The following is a 20926-nucleotide window of genomic DNA, read 5'->3' as shown; positions in this document are numbered from 1 at the left end:
ATTTCATGCAGATTGCTTGAGCAGAAATGCCATTAGGCGGCATACGTTTTCCTTCCAGATTCATAGATGCAAGACACCGAGTAAGGCCTTACAGTGCAAGCCACAGAATTAAGTTAAATGAACATGAAGCTTGCTCCAAGGACACATTTAACAGTGACACATTTGACCAGCTAGATTAGTTTGAGAGAGGCTGCATTGTCAGACTAAAAGGGACAGGTTGGGCATTTCAGCATATTGAACCATTCTGACAGCATGTGTGTGTTGGTGTTGGATCCAATGGGAATGAGAACACACGCTTCGACAATGCCTAGATCGACCGCGGTGGACCACCAGTAGGGAGGATTGTTTCATTGTGTGACAGGCTGTGAGCACTCCACAGGTATTGCTGTGCAACATCCATAGGTTTGTCACAGTAGTTGGGGACACACACATATGTCCACCGCATACCCAGGGGGTTAGCAGAGCAGGATCAATCATTGTGGCATCCCTTACAACATCTTCCATTACAACCTGAGCATCGTCGAGCACCTGTGAACTTCTGCCAGGAATGGGTTTTGAGTGGTATTCAGCAAAGAATTGTGGTTCTTCCTGGATACTGATGACTGCCAAATTCGAAGTCAGAAGACATCCTGGCCAGTGCTTGATAGTAGAGCAGCACACTGCACCAACGAGAGGTACAATGGTGGGGGATGAAAATTCCTATCCACTGGTGGTGATTGAAGGAATCCTGGCAGTGTTGTAATAAATCCAGGAAATACTGTGACCATGTGTGCTTCCCTTCCTGAGGCAGTTCTACAATCTCATTTTCCATCAGGATATTGCCCAGCCTCAAACAGCATGGATATCTCTGGCCTGCCTTCATGATCAACATGCTTCCTTGGCAGGATTTGGGACGAGATTGGACGGCAACTTTGGCCAGCGGCAACTATGTCAGATTTGGAAGGTCAGTTGTGCCTGCTGTGGCTGGATCCTCCTCAGGATAACATCCAACAACTGTATGTCTTCATGCCTAATTGCATTGTTGACAGTGTCCATCGTAGGGGTAGTCCAACACCATACTAACTGCATCCTGCAATAAATACTTTGTGTGGTACATTGATAACTCACTTTCATTATCTTCCAAATACATGAAAGAACTTCTGATGGACAACATTCTGGCACTCACATCTGTCAAGACCGTTAATTGTTAAAATGGAGATTAATCAAGTAATATTATTATAACACATTCTGCAGAGGATCTCAAGAAATTCCTAAATGTTATGGACAAAGTCTTGGAGTAGGTGCACAAGAAGAAAAAAAATAATTAGAAAAATGTAATCAAATGTAACTGAATGAAGCCAAGTGAGATTAGGAATTGAAGTCTTAAAGGAAGTAGATGAATACTGTTACTTGGGTAGCAGAATAGGGAGATAAGGAAAACCTACTATGCAGACTAGCACAAGCAAAGAAAACCTTTCTTTAAGAAAAGATATTTGGTCATTTCAAACATAAACATAAACATACATATTAGAAATATGTTTTTGAAGACTTTTGTGTAGAGCATGGCACAGTATGGAAGTGAAGCATAAACAATAACTGGTGCAGAAAGAAACAGAATAGAAGATTTTAAAATGTGGGATTACAGAAGAATGATGAAGGTAAGATGGGTAGATTAAATCACAAATGAAGAGATTCTGAATTGAGTTGGTGTGAGGAGAATGATTTGGTGAAATATGACCAGAAGAAGAGAGATAGGGCTCATTTTGAGAAACCCAGGAATTGCTTGGTTTGTGTTTGAGGGAAGTGTAAGGGTAGACCAAGACATAAATACGAAAAACAGATTAGAGTAGATGCAGGATGCTGTGGTTATACAGACAAGAAGAGGCTAACACAAGATAGGGTGACATGGAGCGCTGCATCAAACCAGCCTATGGACTGATGACCCAAACAACAACATATTCAACAAAATGTAGATAGATTTATTTATCATCAACAGGTTGGATATCAAGGATCTCTGAGCAGAAGGTTTCAGTTTCAACAGCTGTGAAACCAAGAAGGAGACCGTGTAGAGTGAGCTTGCATTCAAGAGACAGTGGGTTTGAACCCCATCATCAACAGTTTTGAGATGGTTTTCCATGGTTTACCATTTTCACACCAAGCAAATGCTGGGACTGTACCTTAATTGAGTCCATGACTGATTCATTCTCATTCCTAAGCCTATCAGTTAAAACCTATCCAACTAACTAGCTTAAAAAGAAAAGAAAAAGGAGGAAGAGACTGAGATTCCCTGTTGATGGGAAAAAATTAAAAGAGACAGCTTCTTCTGCTTTGACAGTTATGAATCTCATCAATGACTTGCTTATTTTTCCATTTGAATGCTCAGAAAATTACCTTGCATAACAAATGTAGAATATATGATAAAATACAGTAATTCATAGTCTACCATATTTAAGCAAGGACATGTAATTTTATGCCAGGAGTGATGCATTTTCTGCAGAGGTAAACATGGTCCAAGTCATAGTCCTGATGAACTGTATTAGAAGTCTCCACATCTCTCTCTAATAAAGTTGATTATGTCATGTTTTAAAACTCCTTTTCAGATATATATATAAAAACCATGGGTATTGCACCCAGTCTCCTGTTGATAGGCAGACTTGCTAACCCTAGACCATGTGGCAGGCTTTTCAGACATCCAATAGCAAATAATTTCTGTTAATAGAAGTAAGCATTGGTATGTAAAGTTATCGACTGATAGTGGTTCCCGTGTGCTTTTGTCTCTGAAATGTTAATATCTGGGAAGTGGCATTCATTAAGTGGTGGCCTCTACATATTACTCTAGAAGGGCTCAATCATAGAAATGGAAACAAACAAAGAACACTGACAAGACGTTACATAAAAAATAAATTACTCACCCTATTACTCATTTGTAGTGGACATCCATCCTCCAGTGCTTGTTGCTAGTGAAATTCTCCATTGTTTTCTCTTAAAATCTGGATTTACTTTCTCCATATTCTTCTAAGTTGATAAATAATATAATGCTGTTAGCATGTCCTCTTCCACAAAATTTCATAAATATGATTTTATGAAATTTAAAGGTGAAAATCGTCTATCGGTTTTACAGAAGTCATCAGCATTGCCTTTAATATTTTCTGTGTTTTTGTTGTTTCTTTAGAAAGAGTTGTGTTGAGTCCAAATAAAAGGAAATAAATTAATTACTTTTAAGCAATCGGAGAAGTTTTCATTTTGTGAGAATTGCTATAATGAGTAGAAAATACTAAATTGGTCTTTGATGTCCATCTATCAATCACTGAAAAAAAAAAAAAATTCACAAAAAGATCTCATTTGTGCAGATGTCTTTGCTTAAAGTGTTCATTGTTTTCAGTCAAAAACAACTTTGCCCTGGAGAGAAGATTCTGAATTCAAAATGATGTTTTACTTGAGTGAGAATGCAATCACTGACCTCACTTGCAGCAACATTCACATCCTATGTGGTACTTCTATGATAAATATTCACTGCTGGTTCTCCATGTGTTTCTTCCAAAGAAGAAAATCTGTTCCTGATATTTAATAATTCAGCCTCAAAACAATGTAGTGCTTGTTGAATTTGTAACTGGGCATGTAAAGTGTCCATGTGAGACATGACATTGTTAAAGAAATTCAATCAGAATAAGAAAGTATCATCATTCAACCACTTAAAAAATCCAGCAGCGTGGTACTACATTATAGGTTTTTAGTATCCAAGACAATATTTTTCAAAACATTCCAAAATGAAATCTTTACTTTGGAAAATTATCCATTTTAATTTGGAACAAGAATTTCATCTCATCATGCACAACCTTTTGGTTTCCTTGAATATGTACAGTCAAAACTGTTTATTGCAACATCGCTTTTAAAGATGTATTGGATATAATGGCAAAATCTAATGGTCCTGTCTAAATCCTATACAAACAGTGTAGTTAAAAAAATGGCTTAGTATGACGTTGATGATTATGACATCGTATAAAATAAAGAATTTTCATCTAATTCTTGGAGAAGTATATCGGCTATAACGTCCAAAGTTGATTTTTGTTTGTTATGTATTTGGGGATTGAAATGCTTATTTTCAAACTCTTGCTTTTAGATTTCAAATAAGTTTGTTCAATAAGTGAGGCATGCACTGCTGTGAAGATGTCACAAAAGAAAAGGTGTTTAATATTGCAGAAGAGTCACACATCGTATGGCAATTAAAAAATGGGGAAACAAATGTCAGCATCATGAAGGAATTGGGTGTTTTTCACTAAATGATTTCTACTGTTTGGAAGGTTAGAGAGAAAATACAGTCTCTTTCCAAACAAAATTCTTTAAAATGAAGTGGGCCAGATCATCTAAGCACAAAGAAATTGAAGAAGCTTTACTTACATGGTTTAAGCAGAAAAGAAGAATGTGCCAATCAATGAACCGATTCTTCAAGCGAAAGCTAATGTATTTGCTAGTCGGTTGGGCAATCCAAACCTCAATTGTTCTTTCTCTTGGATTCAATATTTCTGAGTTTGTCATGATGTTGTCGCTGGGAAATTTTGTGGCAAAGTTGCCAGTGTACTTGATGGCATAACAGATGAGTGGCTATCTAAGAAATGGCCTGCTTTGTGTGAAGGTTACAAGCAAGCTGTTGTATTCAATGCAGATGAAGCTGGCTTGTTTTACAATATAACCCTACGTAATAAACTGAAATTTAAAGGTGTACAGTGTTTGGGTTGGAAAATATCTAAGAAAATAATCACAGTCATTGTTGCTGCAAATATGACAGGGTCATGTAAAGAAAAGCTTTTGGTGATTGGCAAATCGAGAAAACCAAGGTGTTTTAAAAACATTCAGTCTCTACATGTAGTTTATGAAAACAATGTAAAGTCTTGGATGATATAAGAAATTTTTGAAAAGTGTTTGCTATCCTGGAACTCTCAGCTGATATAAAAGAAATGAAAAATTATTTCCCTTTTCAATAACTGCCCTGCTCATCCAGTAGTTGACATTCTGCAGTGCATAAAGTTTGTGCTTTTACTTTCAAACCTCACTTCACTTTTACAACCTATGAACCAAGGAGTTATAAAATCTCTTAAATTGCAGTACAGGAAACTTCATGTACTGAACTTGTTACAAAGAGAAACCACTTTTCCCTTTACAAAATCAAATGATCATAAATATGCCTCTCGTTCATGGCCATCCACAAATAGCTGCTAATTTCAGATGACTACCAGCCATAGGATACTGCCTGCACAGTTGCTAGGTAACATTGTCTGGCCATCTATCCATACCTTACTTAACAGCCTGCACGGTTCCTAGGGTTACACTTCCATTACACATTTTGAGATGCTAACTTCCGTAACAAAAATTTTCAGATGATCCCCAGCTATAAGACACATTTATGTCAAAATTGAAGAAGGTGAAGAAATAGTTTTCAATGTTCTTGATGCAATTTTAATGATATCAGAAAATGGGAAAATGTCACTCAAAGAACCATTGCCAATTGTTCTAAAGATGCAGATCTTTGTTCACTATCCCACAATGGGGGTGACACATTTTCAGCAACAGCTGATGGTGCTGATGATCAGGAAGATGATATTCCTTAGGTGCGATTAATGTAGGAACTTGGATCACCTTTGTCAACTTGTGAAACAGAGGCCTTTGGCAAGGTAGACAACAATCTTGCTATGTGGGCCTCGGGGAATGAAGAAGAAACTGTAACTGACATAAAAAACCAGCACATGATTGACAGGAAGGAAAACGAACAAGAAGAACAGTTTGTTGTGCCGTCACTTAACAAAGCCCTCAGTGCAGCGACAGCTTTACAAAAATTTCTTATTTACAAAGAAGACTTAATACAAATAACAATAATGTGGCATTACAATGAATGCATTATCAAATGCAAAATGCATATGCACATTTTAAGTGCAAAAAGTAAACAAAGATACTGGTAACTAATTACCATAAGTAGTAGAGTATACTGTAATATGTGTTAATGTATTGTATTTTGAAGTTAAGGCAACTGGTAAAAAACTAAATAACACTGTCTTAGCTTATATTGTATAATGTTTTCATGAGCAAAATATTAGGAAATAGCATTTAATCAGCTTTTAGGTGTTTTATGGTTATATATGTTGGATTTTTCTAATGTGTAAGGTACAGTAGGTATATCACATTTGTACACATTCTAAAAAGAGAAACAGAAGAAAGTGAAGGTCTTCATAATTTACAGTACTGCATTTACTATAGGTGAGAACATAATTTATGCACTGAGTACTGTATTTTCATTTTTGTGCTGAAATACATTCATGAATTTTTCTAATATAATAACTGAAACGAGGATGTGTTATTCATGGATATTATACTATACAGAATATGCATTAAGTTTAAAACATGCTCAGTATTTTATCCCATTTATTAACAAAGACCATGTACGACACTACTGAACAATTTACATTGTCGCCACTTCATTTCTCACTTAAAGGTTTTTGTATTTTGCTGGTATATTATTGCTGCATGCACTCTGTAAACATTACAAGTCCCAGTCTCAGTCCCACTCAACAAATACTGTATTGTAAATATGGTACCTATTTTCTTACATATGTTGAAGTTTTCACTTTATTCTGTTAATTAATCATGTAATTATGCAGTCTAAAACTTACAAATGTGAAATGTTTAGCAAAAAAAAAAGTTTGTGCAACTATCGGCTGTAACAAGACTTAATTTGAGGACATTTTGGAGCCGTTATAACCAATTTCAACTGTATTTTTGTAGACATCTGGAACTACAACATGAAAGGAAACTTTCTTCAGTTTATCTGGATTATTTTTGTAGATATTTTAAACTACAATATTAACAACTCCTGAATGCCCTTGGAACACTGATGGCTCATTGTAGTATGTGGGATTAACTTTCCAGTGCAATCTTGTAACAATCTTGGAACACTGATGTCTCAATGTAGTATGTGGGATTAACTTTTTAGTACATTTTTGTAACTAAGATTGGAGATCCTTCAAGATGCATTCCAATAAACCTTGTGCACATTGAATTCTGATTTAAAATAATCCCTGAAGACAGTTGTACATTATTCCCTAAACTCTATCAAAATACTGTCATTGTCGGAGTATCTGTTGAAACGTCGTTATGGGCTGATGACCTTAGATGTTAGGCCCCTTTAAACAACAAGCAACAACAAGCAAGAAACGTCTGTAACATGGTCAACCATATACAGTATACTAGGAAAGTGACAGTCTGACTTCATTAGCTATAATTAGTAAAAGTTATTTTCAGTCCAAGAGTTAATTTGGTATGGTTATCGATGTAGGTAAAGCTTAGTATTTTCAAAATGACTGTATAACAAGGGTTTCTTTAGTATATTCTATTAGTTCCAGTTAGATACCTAAGTAAGTTATCTTTGTTATATGACCATGAAAGAGCAGATTACATGCATCACATAATTATAATACATCAATTACTATGGAGTCTGGCTCCATGGCTAAATGGTTAGAGTGCTGGCCTTTGGTCACAGGGGTCCCGGGTTTGATTCCTGGCTGGTTTGGGAATTTTAACCATAATTGGTTAATTTCGCTGGCACAGGGGCTGGGTGTATGTGTCGTCTTCATCATCATTTCATCCTCATCACGACGTGCAGGTTGCCTATCGGGGTCAAATCGAAAGACCTGCATCTGGTGAGCCGAACTTGTCTTCGGACACTCCTGGCACTAAAAGCCATACGCCATTTTATTTCACTTCATTTTAGTTACTATGGACAGAATATGCTGATTTTTGTTGCAAAATCTTTATAAACACGAAGAGATTCTTTGTAAACACTGTTCAAACATTAGTGATATTATAATTTCCAAGAAGTTGAAAACTGAGGACATTATGTTGATTTTGTGTTGATTTTCAAGTTTTTGTACCTTTTCCTACAAATAATTTTTGTAATGCATTCCTAGCTTCATCCGATTGACATCTCCAAACAGTAAGCATACAAAACATAGCAGAACTTCCTTTTTGTTGCAACCACACAGCGAGGAATTTTGTCACATGAGACTGTACGGGTATCGAATTTGTATGTAAAAGGAGCTAAACTCTTTTATCAGGTTGTATGTACGCAATATGTAGTTCAAGCACTAGGTGACCACTGTCTCTTGTTTTAATTCACTTACTTTAAGCAGGATAAAGAAAAGCCTATGTATGGCAGTCATACAATTAGACGCACAAAGTTTTAAACTAGAGCTTAAAAGGAACACTCCCCGGTACAAAAGGGTGGAACTGCACTGTGATTCAGTCAAGGGTCCTTTATTTGTCTCTAAATGCTATGGTGACATTCATTCTTCTGGAAAATGCTACAGTGGACCAGTATACAAGGGCCAATTTGAAGTTCAAAGAACCTACACACATGGGAGTACTGTTGATGTCTATAACTGCATTGCAAAGTCAGAGCGTGCATGTGTTCAAAGATTAATGTATGTGAGAGCATTCTATAAAATGATGAAGGCAATAACCATTACTGCAAAATGCACAGGTGATGAATGCTACATCAGTACAGTCATCAAATGCACACTCACAAAGAACGTTACTGCTGAAAGCCACCTCAATGACATTTTTCATGTCTGCACAGGGTTGTCACTATGGTATCCAGCTGATTGCCAAGTGTAACACAGTATTGGCCGATAGATCCCTGCAGACAATTGACTGTATATTATAGAATGCATTTTGAGAATGAAGAGTCCGTTATGTAATTTGGGCTGCAGCATTTTGAAACACAATTTTATGTATTCTGTGATCATCTTAGCTTAAATTTTGTATTCTCTGAAAAAATTCACATCTGGAGTTTGAATATAAATTGTCGTAGTTTTCAGTGGGATATTTTTAAAAGAACTTGTTTTTGCCCAGAGGCTTTTTAAAGTATAGTTCTGCAGGTGTTGTTTCTTCATCTTTCCGCTCCCACTGGCGTCTACAACAAATTTTGCAGGATAACTTTATTGAATTTCTCGTGCTACATGGGGTAGCCTTTCAAGTCATACTCCACTTCCGATAATTCGTTCCAGAAAATGATTGAGGAAAACTCAGAATCTGTGCTTCAGAGATTAGTAATCTAAAACTGAGTGAAACATATTAGAAGATTTCATTAATTAGGAAAAAAAAAAAAAAAAAAAAAAAATGCTGATGCCAGCAAAGTTTACATATCAAATAGACCTACCATTACAAAATAAATTCATCAATGATCTACCTTTGCACAATCACATTAATAATTCAAAGGAGGGGACAATTTGATTGAGTGTGTCCCATTTACTCTATTGTGCTGAAGTTTAGGTTGAGATTTCTTGGAGTAGTTACAAATGGCAGAGAAGTTTTGCTCCAGAAAAGTTTGCACAAAGGATATATAGACAATCTATATATATAAAATAGCTTGTCCTGACTGACTGACTGACTGACTGACTGATTCATCATCGCCGAGCCAAAACTACTGGACATAAAGAAATGAAATTTTGAGGATATATTCATATTACGATGTAGGTGCTCACTAAGAGAGGATTTTTGGATATTCCGTCGCTAAGGGGGTGAAAAGGGGGGGTGAAATTTTAAAATGAGTGTATCTATATCTGAAAACTTTAAACGTTTATAGATGTGAAAATTGGTATTTAGAATCTCCTTTAAAAATAAGGAAACACGTATTTTTTTGTTTTCAGAAAATCCCAATAGGAGGGGTGAAAAAGGGTGAAAATGGGGGGAAATGGGTTGAATGCCTTTAATCAGGATACCGGTACTTATATATCAGAAACTGAAGATATTACAGACCTCAAAATTGGTACTTTTGATCTCTTTTAAAAATAAAGAAACACGTATTTTTTTGTTTTTGGAAAATCCAATTAATGGGAGGGTGAAAAGGGGGTGAATTTTTAAAATGAGTGAATCTATATCTCGAAACTTTTAAAGTTTGCTGATGTAAAAATTGGTATTTAGAATCTTCATTAAAAATAAAGAAACACGTATTTTTTTTGTTTTCGGAAAATCGCAATAGGAGGAGTGAAAAGGGGTGAAAATGGGTTGAATGCCTTTAATGAGGCTACTTATATCTCAGAAACTGCAGATATTACAGACCTGAAAATTGGTGTTTGGGATCTCCTTTAAAAATAAAGGAGCACTTATTTTTTTGTTTCTGGAAAACCCAATTAAGGGGGGGTGAAAAGGGGGGTGAAATTCTAAAATGAGTGTAACTATATCTCAAAACTTTAAAAGTTTACAGATGTAAAAATTGGTATTTAGAATCTTCTTTCAAAATAAGGAAACACATATTTTTTTTGTTTTCAGAAAATCCCAATAGGAGGGGTGAAAAAGGGTGAAAAATTGGTTGAATGACATTAATCAGGATTTCGGTTCTTTAATCTCAGAAACTGAAGATGTTACAGACCTGAAAATTGGTACTTTTGATCTTTTTTAAAAATAAAGAAACATGTATTTTTTTGTTTTAGGAAAAACCACTTAATGGGAGTGTGAAAAGGGGGGTGAAATTTTAAAATGAGTGCATCTATATCTCAAAACTTTTAAAGTTGACAGATGTAAAAACTGGTATTTAGAATCTTCAATAAAAAGTAGGAAACACGTATTTTTTTGTTTTCGGAAAATCCCAATAGGTGGGGTGAAAAAGGGGTTGAATGACTTTAAATGAGGATACTTATATATCAGAAACTGAAGATATTACAGACCTGAAAATCGGTGTTTGGGACCTCCTTTAAGAATAAAGAAACATATTTTTTTGTTTTTGGAAAATCCAATTAATGGGGGGTTAAAAGGGGGTGAATTTTTAAAATTAGTGTATCCATATCTCAAAACTTTTAAAGTTTATAGATGTAAAAATTGGTGTTTAGAATATCCTTTAAACATAAAGAAACATGTACTTTTTTGTTTTCGGAAAATACCAGTAGGAAGGGTGGAAAAGGGTGAAAAATGGGTTGAATGCTTTTAATGAGGCTACTTATATTTCAGAACCTGAAGATATTACAGATCAGAAAATGGTATTTGGGATCTACTTTAAAAATAAAGAAACAGGTATTTTTTCGTTTTTGAAAAATCCAAATAATGGGGGATGAAAAGGCGGGTGAATTTTTAAAATGAGTTTGTCTACAGCTTAAAACTTTAAAAGTTTACAGATGTAAAAAATTGGTATTTAGAATCTCCTTTAAAAGTAAAGGAACACGCTTGTTTTTTTTTTTTTTGTTTTCCGTAAATCCCAATAGGAGGGGTGTAAAAGTGTGAATAATGGGTTGAATGCCTTTAATGAGGATACATATATCTCAGAAACTGAAGATATTACAGAACCGAAAATTTGTATGTGGGATCTCCTTTAAAAATAAAGAAACACATAATTTTTGTTTTTGGATAATCCAATTAATGGCGGTTAAACAGGAGTGACAATTGGGGTGAATTTTTTGAAAGACTACATCTACAGAATATCTGAGAAACATAAAATGTTACAGACATAAAAAGTGTGTATTTGAAATCTCCTGTAAATGTAAAGAAACATAGGTGATTTGTTTTTGGAAAAACTCCATTTAAGGGGAACTATAAAGGGGTGAAAGGGGTGAAATTTCTACAGTATCTCAAAAACCTTAACACGTTACAGAAGTAAAAAGTGGCATTTTTTAATCTCTATTAAAAATAAAGAAACGTGTATTTTTAGTTTTCGGAAATAACACTTGGGGTAGAGTGGGGGGGGGGGGGGTAAAAGTGACTGAAAATGGTGTTGAATTGTTTTAATTAGGCTATTGATATCTCAAAAATGAAGATGTTACAGACGTGAAATTTGATATTTGGAATCTGCCTTAAATGTAAAGAAACACGTATTCTCGGAAAATTCAATGGGGAGGGGGGGAGGGTGAAAGAATTGAAAAATTAATTGACTTAATTGTATGAGAATACATACATCTAATAAAAACTAAAGTTGTTACAGACGTGACCATTGGTATTTGGATCTCCTTTAAAAACAAAGAAAAACGCATTTTGGGGGAACCCATGTTGGGGGCGGGAGTGAAAAGCAGTTGAATTCCTTTCATGAGGACACATCAGTCAAAAACTGAAGATGTGAGAGTCGTGATAATTGGTACTCGTATTTAGAATATCCTTTACTGTTAAAGGAACAAGTATTTTTTGCCGGATAATTCACTTGGGGGGCGAGAGGAGTGTGAAAGGAAGTGAAAGAAAATTATTTTTATGAGGATACTTATATCACAAAACTGAAGGTAATAGATTTGAACATTGGTGTTTGGAATCTCCTTTAAACAGAAAGAAACACGCCTTCCTTTAATTTTTTTGGGGGGGGTAGTGTTAATAAACTTAACGGCGGTGGGGTGTAAAAGGAGGTGAGACCAATTGATTTTACTGTTCATAATGTACTTATAAGGAGCCTCCGTAGCTCAGGAGGCAGCACGCCGGCCTCTCACAACTGGGTTCCGTGGTTCAAATCCCGGTCACTCCATGTGACATTCGTGCTGGACCAAACGGAGGCGGGACAGGTTTTTCTCCGTTTACTCCGATTTTTCCTGTCATCATTCATTCCAGCAACACTGTCCAATATTTCATTTCATTTGTCATTCATCGATCATTGCCCCAGAGGAGTGCGTTGGCAGCCGGCACAATTCCTATTGTCGCCGCTAGATGGGCTTTATTCATTCCATTCCTGACCCTGTCGATTGAATGGAAACAGGCTGTAGATTTTCGATGTACTTATTCTGATCATAAATCGATCATTTTTAATCTTTCCTGGGTTCATTTTCAACAGCCACCTTTTCCTTCAGAGAACGTTCTTAGGTTACAGTAGATTCTCCTGGCGTATAAATAAAAATTTAAACAAATTTGAAATAAACGATAGGAATGAGATTGACCGTGCAATTGTTCACCTCTATAATAAGGTCAATAATGCGCGGAAGTCAGTCATTCGTATCGTCAGAAATCCCGCACACTTTCCTACCCACGACAATGGTGCTGGTCACATTGTCAACAATGACAATGGCAGCAGATGTACTTTACCGCCAAGTAGCGGTCTTGCATCTTGCGGTGGGGTCCAGAACATCTAATAATAATAATAATAATAATAATAATAATAATAATAATAATGTTCTGGACCGTCATCAAATGTGCGGACCGCGCTGGAAATGGGTCCTGGACGGGTAATGAGTAAGAATGCAGTCTGGCCGCGGGTTCAGTACCGCCAAGGCATCCAAGACGACACCACACCGGATCTCCTGAAGGATTTGATCCATATTAAAAATGTTTATAGGAAAAGATGGCAAAGATTTAGGGACCCAAGTGACCGGATGGAATACCTGGATCTAGCCCAGGAAGTACGAAATCGATTGCTGGAAAGAAATATTGAAAAATGGGAGGAAACTTGCCGTTATGTATTAGCAAACGAGTCAGATCGCGAATTTTGGCGGATTCTCGCAGAAAACGAGTCAGATCACGAATGCCGGCGGATTATATATCAAAAGCAATACGCATTCAATTACAAATTTCAGTGTAATACCGTAGCGAAGCACGGGTATCTTGCTAGTATTCAATAAAATTGGAAACAAGATTTCTTGTGCAACTTTTGCACCAAGACATATCACACTAAAGTTGTTTCCAGCATCACTCGTAGTCCCATTTGGTAGGCAGAATGCTTGATTTCCACTCAGAAAATGATGATGCAGCTTATTTAAGCATACCGTATTTTCTCTGTGTTAAAAATGACTGTGAAGATGAGGCCTCTCTTTTCACATAAAAAAAATTTGTACTAGTGTTGGTGAATACATTTTCATAGTTTTTCTTTTACAGGAATCAACTTAACTATATTTAGAAACAAAATTAGAGTTTCAAGATGAGAAATATTTTCATTGTTATATTATGTCAGTTTTGTTCTTAAGTTCTGTGAAAGTTAACCCTAAATTTGGATGCTGTTTTATATATTGATGAACAACCTGACACAATCCAACTTTTGGTTTGCCTTTGTGTTGTTTATTTCATATCAAAGCTGTTCTTACAGAATATTTTGACTAAGAGGTTGAATTGGTTTCTTAAGTTCCTGAATGACTGAAAAAGCATTTTTTTAAAATACATCTGATTATGCTCATACTATTCAGTTCATACTCTTCCATAATTTCTATCTGAAGTTACTGATTACTCACTAGGCAGCCAACTTGATGAATTTTCGAAGGATCTGGACCCTTTTGCTGAGACTCTGTGTCATGCACAGCTCTGTAACCACCCAAAATTGAATTTCATTGAAGCGTCGCAAGAAGACATCTAGGTTTGATGTTATCTGCCCAAAGTTATGACGTCCAAATGTGTGGTAGATGAGTTCATACTAAAACATAAATAGAATATAAAATTACAAGAATATGATCGTAGAGTATGATTTAAATATAAATAATATATGAATGTGTTTATATTTCTAGGCATATCTTATTAGTAAGTACTGATATTCATTCTTTAGTGCTGATCATAAATCACAGTAAATTAAAGGAACTTCATTACATTCATATAAGTAAAACAAGCTGCTGATAGTAGCTATGTTCATGAAGGAACCTACTCCAGCAAAGTACAGTAACATGTTCTATCTAAGTAATTATAGTGATGACTGATTTTGATTGTATATAATACAATGAAAATAAATTTAGAAACAAGATATTTTAATTTACAATTAGCAGAGTGGCTTGGTTCTAAAAGGGCAATGGGCATTAGAAGTTTTGCTTACAATTATCCAAATATACTTTTCAACAGCTAATTTTAGATAAGTTTACACTTTCTTTGGTGAAATTAACTGATTAAATAATGCATTTTTCATCACATTCTTTACAAACTTCCACGTCTGCAAGCTTTGTTCATAATCTAACATCATTGGCAAGGGCTTATTTAATTATTTGTTTAATATTTATCAGAGACATTGGCCCTTTTAGTATATTTAGGTCAGGAAAAATTTCTTTTGTGTCTGTTACTATCTCACTTTGGATAGAAATTGACATTGGATCATTCAGAACCAAGCCAAAGAATGTACTCCTTGACAAATGCTTCTGTCATTAAATGAACGTAGTTGATAGGCGTCATTACCATGAAAAGAAAGGAAGGCTGTATGAAGAAACAAAGTTACTTAATTATGCTTTAAAAAGGGCCTAAGGACTAGAGTAGTTCACTAGGCTTCCTTCTGGCTTGCCTTATATCATAAACTTCATGTATGTTTCCTTTTGAACCCAAGTGCTTGATGAGTACCCAATTTCCTGTACTCTTTGCCTGTTCTCTTTCATGGCCACAAGCTCCATAGATTGCATCTGTATAGTGGCTTGTAACCATGTCAGAGTTGGCAAGGTTTGTTTACCTGATGAATGTTTTTGGGGTACATTAGCTGGGACCATGTTTCAGTGCTTAACTTCGTGTCATTTTTAAGACCTTTTAGATAAACTATTTAGAATTAGGAGAGCAGGAAGTACAGGACCCTTAATTGTTCACCACAACTGTGAAAGAGTTTGATTGGGAGAAGATGAAGTACGTGAAGAGATACGAAAATAAAATGTGAGAAAGGAGAATGAAAGTAGAGAGAGGGAAAAAAAAAAACATGGAAATTATAAATAGGCTACATTTTGTGCTTTAAAATTTCCTGATTTCCTTAGCCCTTTGTGGTAAGATGATGATTATTATTGGTAAAGGTAGTTATGGTGCTTGTATTGTAATGAATATATTTTAAATACACTACCCAGCGTGATTTTTGCGGCAAAGCATCTGATACGTGATTTTAACTAAATAAGGCCTCCTGATTTCAGAAATGTCCTTGGTTCTGTTGTATCACATTTAGTTTTCATGTTATTTGCCATTTAATGTCTGAAAATGTGTCATTGCGCCACAGTGTTGCTCTGTGATAACAGCAAATCGGCTGTTGTTAGAGTGGCTGTGGTTTGCTTAAAGGCTGTACTACTTCATAACAGAAACATTCTAGCTTCGATTCCTGTGGCACATTCTGTTTCACTAAAAGAAAATTATATCACAATGCAAACTGTTTTAGATAAAATCAAATATCATGAGCACCGGTGGGATGTGTGTAGTGACTTTAAGGTATGTGGTGTTCTATTAGGACAACAAAGAGGCTGCACTAAATTCCCTTGTTGTTTATGTGAATGGGACGTTAGAGCTAAGAACAAACACTGGGAGGTTGCTTCCAGGAGATAGTGGGTTTGAATCTTACTGCTGGCAGCCCTGAAGATGGTTTTCTGTGGTTTCCCATTTTTGCACCAGAAGATGAGAGATTTGGAGGGAGGCATCGCATTTGACTGTAAGATTGCTGTCGGTGCACGTTGCGCATCTGTCTTTGTGATTATGCCATAAACCTTTGTCTAAGCAGATACTTTGAGTATTTTTGGAGCGTTCACGCTGATTTTATTCAAACTGCAAAAATGTGAATTTAGTTTTTCTTGGGAGATTAAATTTGATTTGTCATAGTGCAGTCATGAACACCTAATTAATCGACTATAAACTTTGCCAATGGCATAGACTTCTTTTTACAATCGTGCTACAGGTCAGTTTGTAGTATGATGTTGTTCGGCAGGAGACTGTAATCTGCGGACTGAAAGTATTTTGTATTTCAGAAGAACGCACATGTGTGGTTGAGCTAGTATAATCAGTGTAGCTCTACAAACAGGCTATGAACTCATGTATAAGTAAGCCTTGACACACCCCAGTGCGTGTTTTGTTTTTAACATGACACTAAACGATGCCTTAAATTCAGTACGCTTCAAACTTGCCTAGTATACACAGGAAACGGCGTCTGTATAACGACTGTGCTGTGTGGATAAGTAACTGTATATTTCATTCTAGTAATTTGCGAACCAAGTTTCAAGACCATGTGGACGTCAACGTTAAGCGGAGCCTCAAGCAGATGCCAGGGATGGACCAAACTGGAGACATCAGTATGAGAGGACCAACAGCTATGAACACCGTTTTCATCATGCTTGGCTAAATGGCATGGCTAAGTCCGGATGCAGAGAGGAGAAGGTCATCAGAAATGAGCTAAGTAAAACCATGTTGTAAGCATGTGGTAGGATTAGTGAGAGTTACGCAGAAATTTAGTACTTAATTATGTAATATTAGTAGTTGAGCCCTTTTTGGCAATTAGAATACAACTTGATCATAATGTAGGAGCCCATCAGGCCATTTGTTAAGAAGATTCAAAAGTCATGAATGTTTTCAATGTACATAACCTATTATTTAGGGATTCGTACTGTGCTTTGCGTTATTTTATGGGTGATAAGGGAGCTAGGAGTTACTTAAGGTTGTTTATTTCAGTGTTAGATCAGAATATTCCTTAATGTTTCTTGACTAAAATTTTGTTGTAAATAAGGATCATTTTTGGAAAGTTTATCACTCTCTCTTATCAGGAAGGATAGAAAGATTAATGTAACATAGTATCTGCTTGCTGCATGGGCATAATTTATGTGCATGTTTTCACTTTGATTAAAGTCTGTTGAGAAATTAAAACCACGTTGTAAGCAATGTCATAAAATTTTCTGACCAAGTTTCACACTGCCAAAGATATAGACTCAAACCATGGGTCTTGAGGGTGTCAGGTTATCCCATATGTGTAGAGCGCTGTGCTTTTATGAGAAATAGTATGGAATAGTACTGTGAATTAAATGAATTAGACACAGAAGTGGTTTGATAAACGAGCCTGATATTTAGAATGAGAATGGGTTCCTTACTTGTCGTAAGAAGTTGTGTAGAGGCTCATATGCTTGTCGAGATAAGATGGAAGTGAAACGCCCTTGTGTGGTTTCAAGACCAAAAATGCAGCTGAGGCAAGGTCAGTGTTAGCGTTTGTTTACGATTTTCTTTTGTGTGTCTGGGAGTCCCTCATACTCCTGTCGTCTTCAGGTCATTGGCACAATTACCGCACCCTAGGAGTGATGGCCATTTTTAAAAGGCATGCAGTAGCTCATTCCTTCTCTTTACAGATAAGATTTATTTGTTTGAAAGGGATTTATTTTTTCTTTTCTCTTGCCTGTCCACATTTGTGTGTACAGAATGTGTGATATCTTTGTGTGCTAGTTGAATTTACATCTCATCATTTTATTGTCGGGTAAAGTGAGGATAAGCCAGGGGATATGAGTTCATATTCTTCCCATTTTAAGTGGAATCATTCCACAAGTAGCTTCAGTGTTTCATTTATTTTGTTTTGGTTGGGTTTATAGCACCCATTGCTATTTTGTTTATATGTGAATATTTCCCACATGCAAGAGAAATTTAGTGGTAAATTTATTTCTGCGAAATGTCCCTAATCCTAGTACTATGCTATGTTCTAGTGTGTGGGAAGGACCCATTCACCAGTTTACTAGCTCATCCATCAGCACATCAACATAATCTTTTTAAATTATAAATATAAGCCATCTTTGGCATTTGTTTTCGCACCATGAATGCATACTATTGTAAATAATTATTGTCATTATTGAATTGACTCTGCTTCTGGGAATGAAATAGTTAAAAATTAATTCAGTTCCTCATTAATAAAACAATAATATAGTAGTATGCCTGTCCCATCACACTCTCGTCACAAGGACCTGTTAAGCTCTTTTCTCTGGCTGCTGCTAGTTAGGTGCATTCTTATATTTTATGGAGAGGTAAGCAGGTAAGTTATGTAACCCACTATATCTTTTTGTGTTTGATCCATTGATTTAATCCCTAAATGGTATAGTACTGTATTTAGAATTGGTAACTGTACAGTTCTTATTGCTAAAATCTTCTTTAGTGAAAATGAAGTCTTTGTTCTATGGGAAGCATTGAAACTGCATTTAACATATTTTCTCCCAAGGCTGTTAAATCCAGGCTAGCTGGCCATTTGGTTGGGGGCGCGCAGCTGGGAGCTTGCATCCAGGAGATGGTGGGTTTGAACCTTACTGGTGGCAGCCATGGGGATGGTTTTCTGTGGTTTCCCATTTTTGCACCAGGCAAATGCTGGGACTGTACATTAATTAAGGCCACGGCTGCTTCCTTCCCACTCCTAGGCCTTGCCTACCCCATCGTTGCTATAAGACCTATCTGTGTCTGTGTGACGTAAAGCAAGTTCTAAAAATAAAAATAAAAGAATTGTGGAGGACAAGTGGACTATTCTCCCACCACAACCAGATTTTCTTCTGTGCTAAACATATCCAGCCATAGGAAGAGATTTCTCTTGAAGTCCCCTCTTCTACTCTAGCCATGTACGGCTGCTCTGTCTTCAAGATGCACACAAATCAAGCCAAGCTACCATGACTCATAAGTTCACGATTTTAAATTGCCACAATCACGGCCTTAATCCTGGAGTGGTAGCTTGCGTTTTGTCAATATTAATGGTCGCACCGGGTCTCTCAGACCCATTTTTTGTCAGTGTTTTACTATTGGATTTTATACTTTATTTCCAATTACAGTATTATAGGACATAATTTCATTTATTTTTAATGCAGTTTACATGACTACAATATTTAACTATCCGTTTCTTAATCAAAAAGTGTATTTTTATAATTATACTGAAAAACTAACTTGTGAAAAGTAAAACATGGTAACAGTAAAATGTATTTTACATAATTTTTTCACTTTTTCCTGCATCTACATGCACAAAGCAACACTTTCACCTATTTTATACACAGTCTTAATAGAACATATTTTTGAGAATTTCACACTTGAACTATTGGTACAAATATACGGAATTTTTTTAGGTATGTATGAATTGTGTCATAATTCATAAAATCAAAATCAAATTAGTTTTAGAAACACATCCATGTGCAGGGACTTAACTTAACTTAATTCCTCTCATTCCCACTGGAACATAGGGCAACCGTGAAAGACTTGCCAATGCTTTAACTTCCTTCCAGATCTTTCCTGCTTCAAGAGCCTCCTCGTCTACAGTCCTCTTCCAGGTCTTCCTAGGATGACCTCTCCTCCGTGCCCCTTGCGGATTCCATTCCAATGCTGGGCGTTCTATAGATCCCGCTGGCTTTCTCAAAGTATAACCTATCCATTTCCATTTCCTCCTCTTGATTTCCACTGCGACTGGAACTTGGTTTGTTGTTCTCCATAGCTCGTCATTGGATATAATTTCAGGCCATCTGATGTTTATGATGCGCCATAAGCAGCGGTTTATAAATGTCTGCAAGAGATTAGTGATAGTTTGTGTAACCTTCCAAGTTTCACTAGCATATGGAAGGACTGATTTAACATTTGTATTGAAAATTTTTATTTTCGTTTTCCTTGAAATGTTGTTATTCTTCCATACTGTATACAGCTGCATGAAGGCTCCATTTGCTTTCCTTATTCTGGCTCTCACATCCTCTCACTACACTTCCCAAGTAGGTAAATGTTTTAACCTCTTCAATCTCTTCTCCAGCCACAAACAATCTTTCATCAATTTTAGCATTTACTCTCATTTCCTTGGTCTTAACGACATTTACATTGAGTCCTGCAGCCTCAGCTTCCTTCCGTAATCCTTCTAACTTGTGTTTCATACCACTAATTCTTGAAGACAAAAGACAAATATCATCTGCAAATTCTAAATCTTCCAGTCTTTCCCCATTCCCCATTGTATTCCTCTTTTCCTTCCACCCAACATATTTCTCATAACATTCTCGAGCACCACTAAAAAGATTGTTGGTGAAAAAACCGCTTCCCTGGTGAACTCCACTTGTGACATTCACATAATCTGAGAGTTTTCCCTCATGTACTACATCTACACCCTTCATACATTGCCTTCATGAGATTCAAGATCTTATCCGGTACCCAATATTTCACCAATGTCTTCCACATTACGGTCCTATTTACTGAATCAAACGCTCTCTCAAAGTCTATGAATGTCAAGTACAATGTGGCCTGCCATTCATTACTTTGCTCTAGAATTATTCTTAGTGTATTTATTAGATCAACGCAGCTGCATTGTCTACAGAAACCAGCTTGT

At 36.2% G+C, this 20926-nt stretch overlaps 1 protein-coding gene across 1 annotated transcript in view; it reads right to left on the bottom strand.

The window, feature by feature from the left end:
* The window catches only part of Epac (Exchange protein directly activated by cAMP), a gene marked incomplete at its 5' end in the record, with an annotated part of 226736 nt that overhangs the window by 21413 nt on the left and 184397 nt on the right, over positions 1-20926 (bottom strand). Inside the window, one exon of the mRNA XM_067140072.2 lies at positions 14148-14326. Coding sequence (XP_066996173.1) covers positions 14148-14326 — 179 coding nt within the window. The remainder of the gene's footprint in view (positions 1-14147; positions 14327-20926) is intronic.

The sequence above is a fragment of the Anabrus simplex genome, chromosome 2 (assembly GCF_040414725.1).
Source record: "Anabrus simplex isolate iqAnaSimp1 chromosome 2, ASM4041472v1, whole genome shotgun sequence".
In the NCBI taxonomy this organism is placed as follows: domain Eukaryota; kingdom Metazoa; phylum Arthropoda; class Insecta; order Orthoptera; family Tettigoniidae; genus Anabrus; species Anabrus simplex.
Note: the sequence above shows the minus strand (reverse complement) of the source record. Positions and strands in the feature narration are given on the sequence as shown.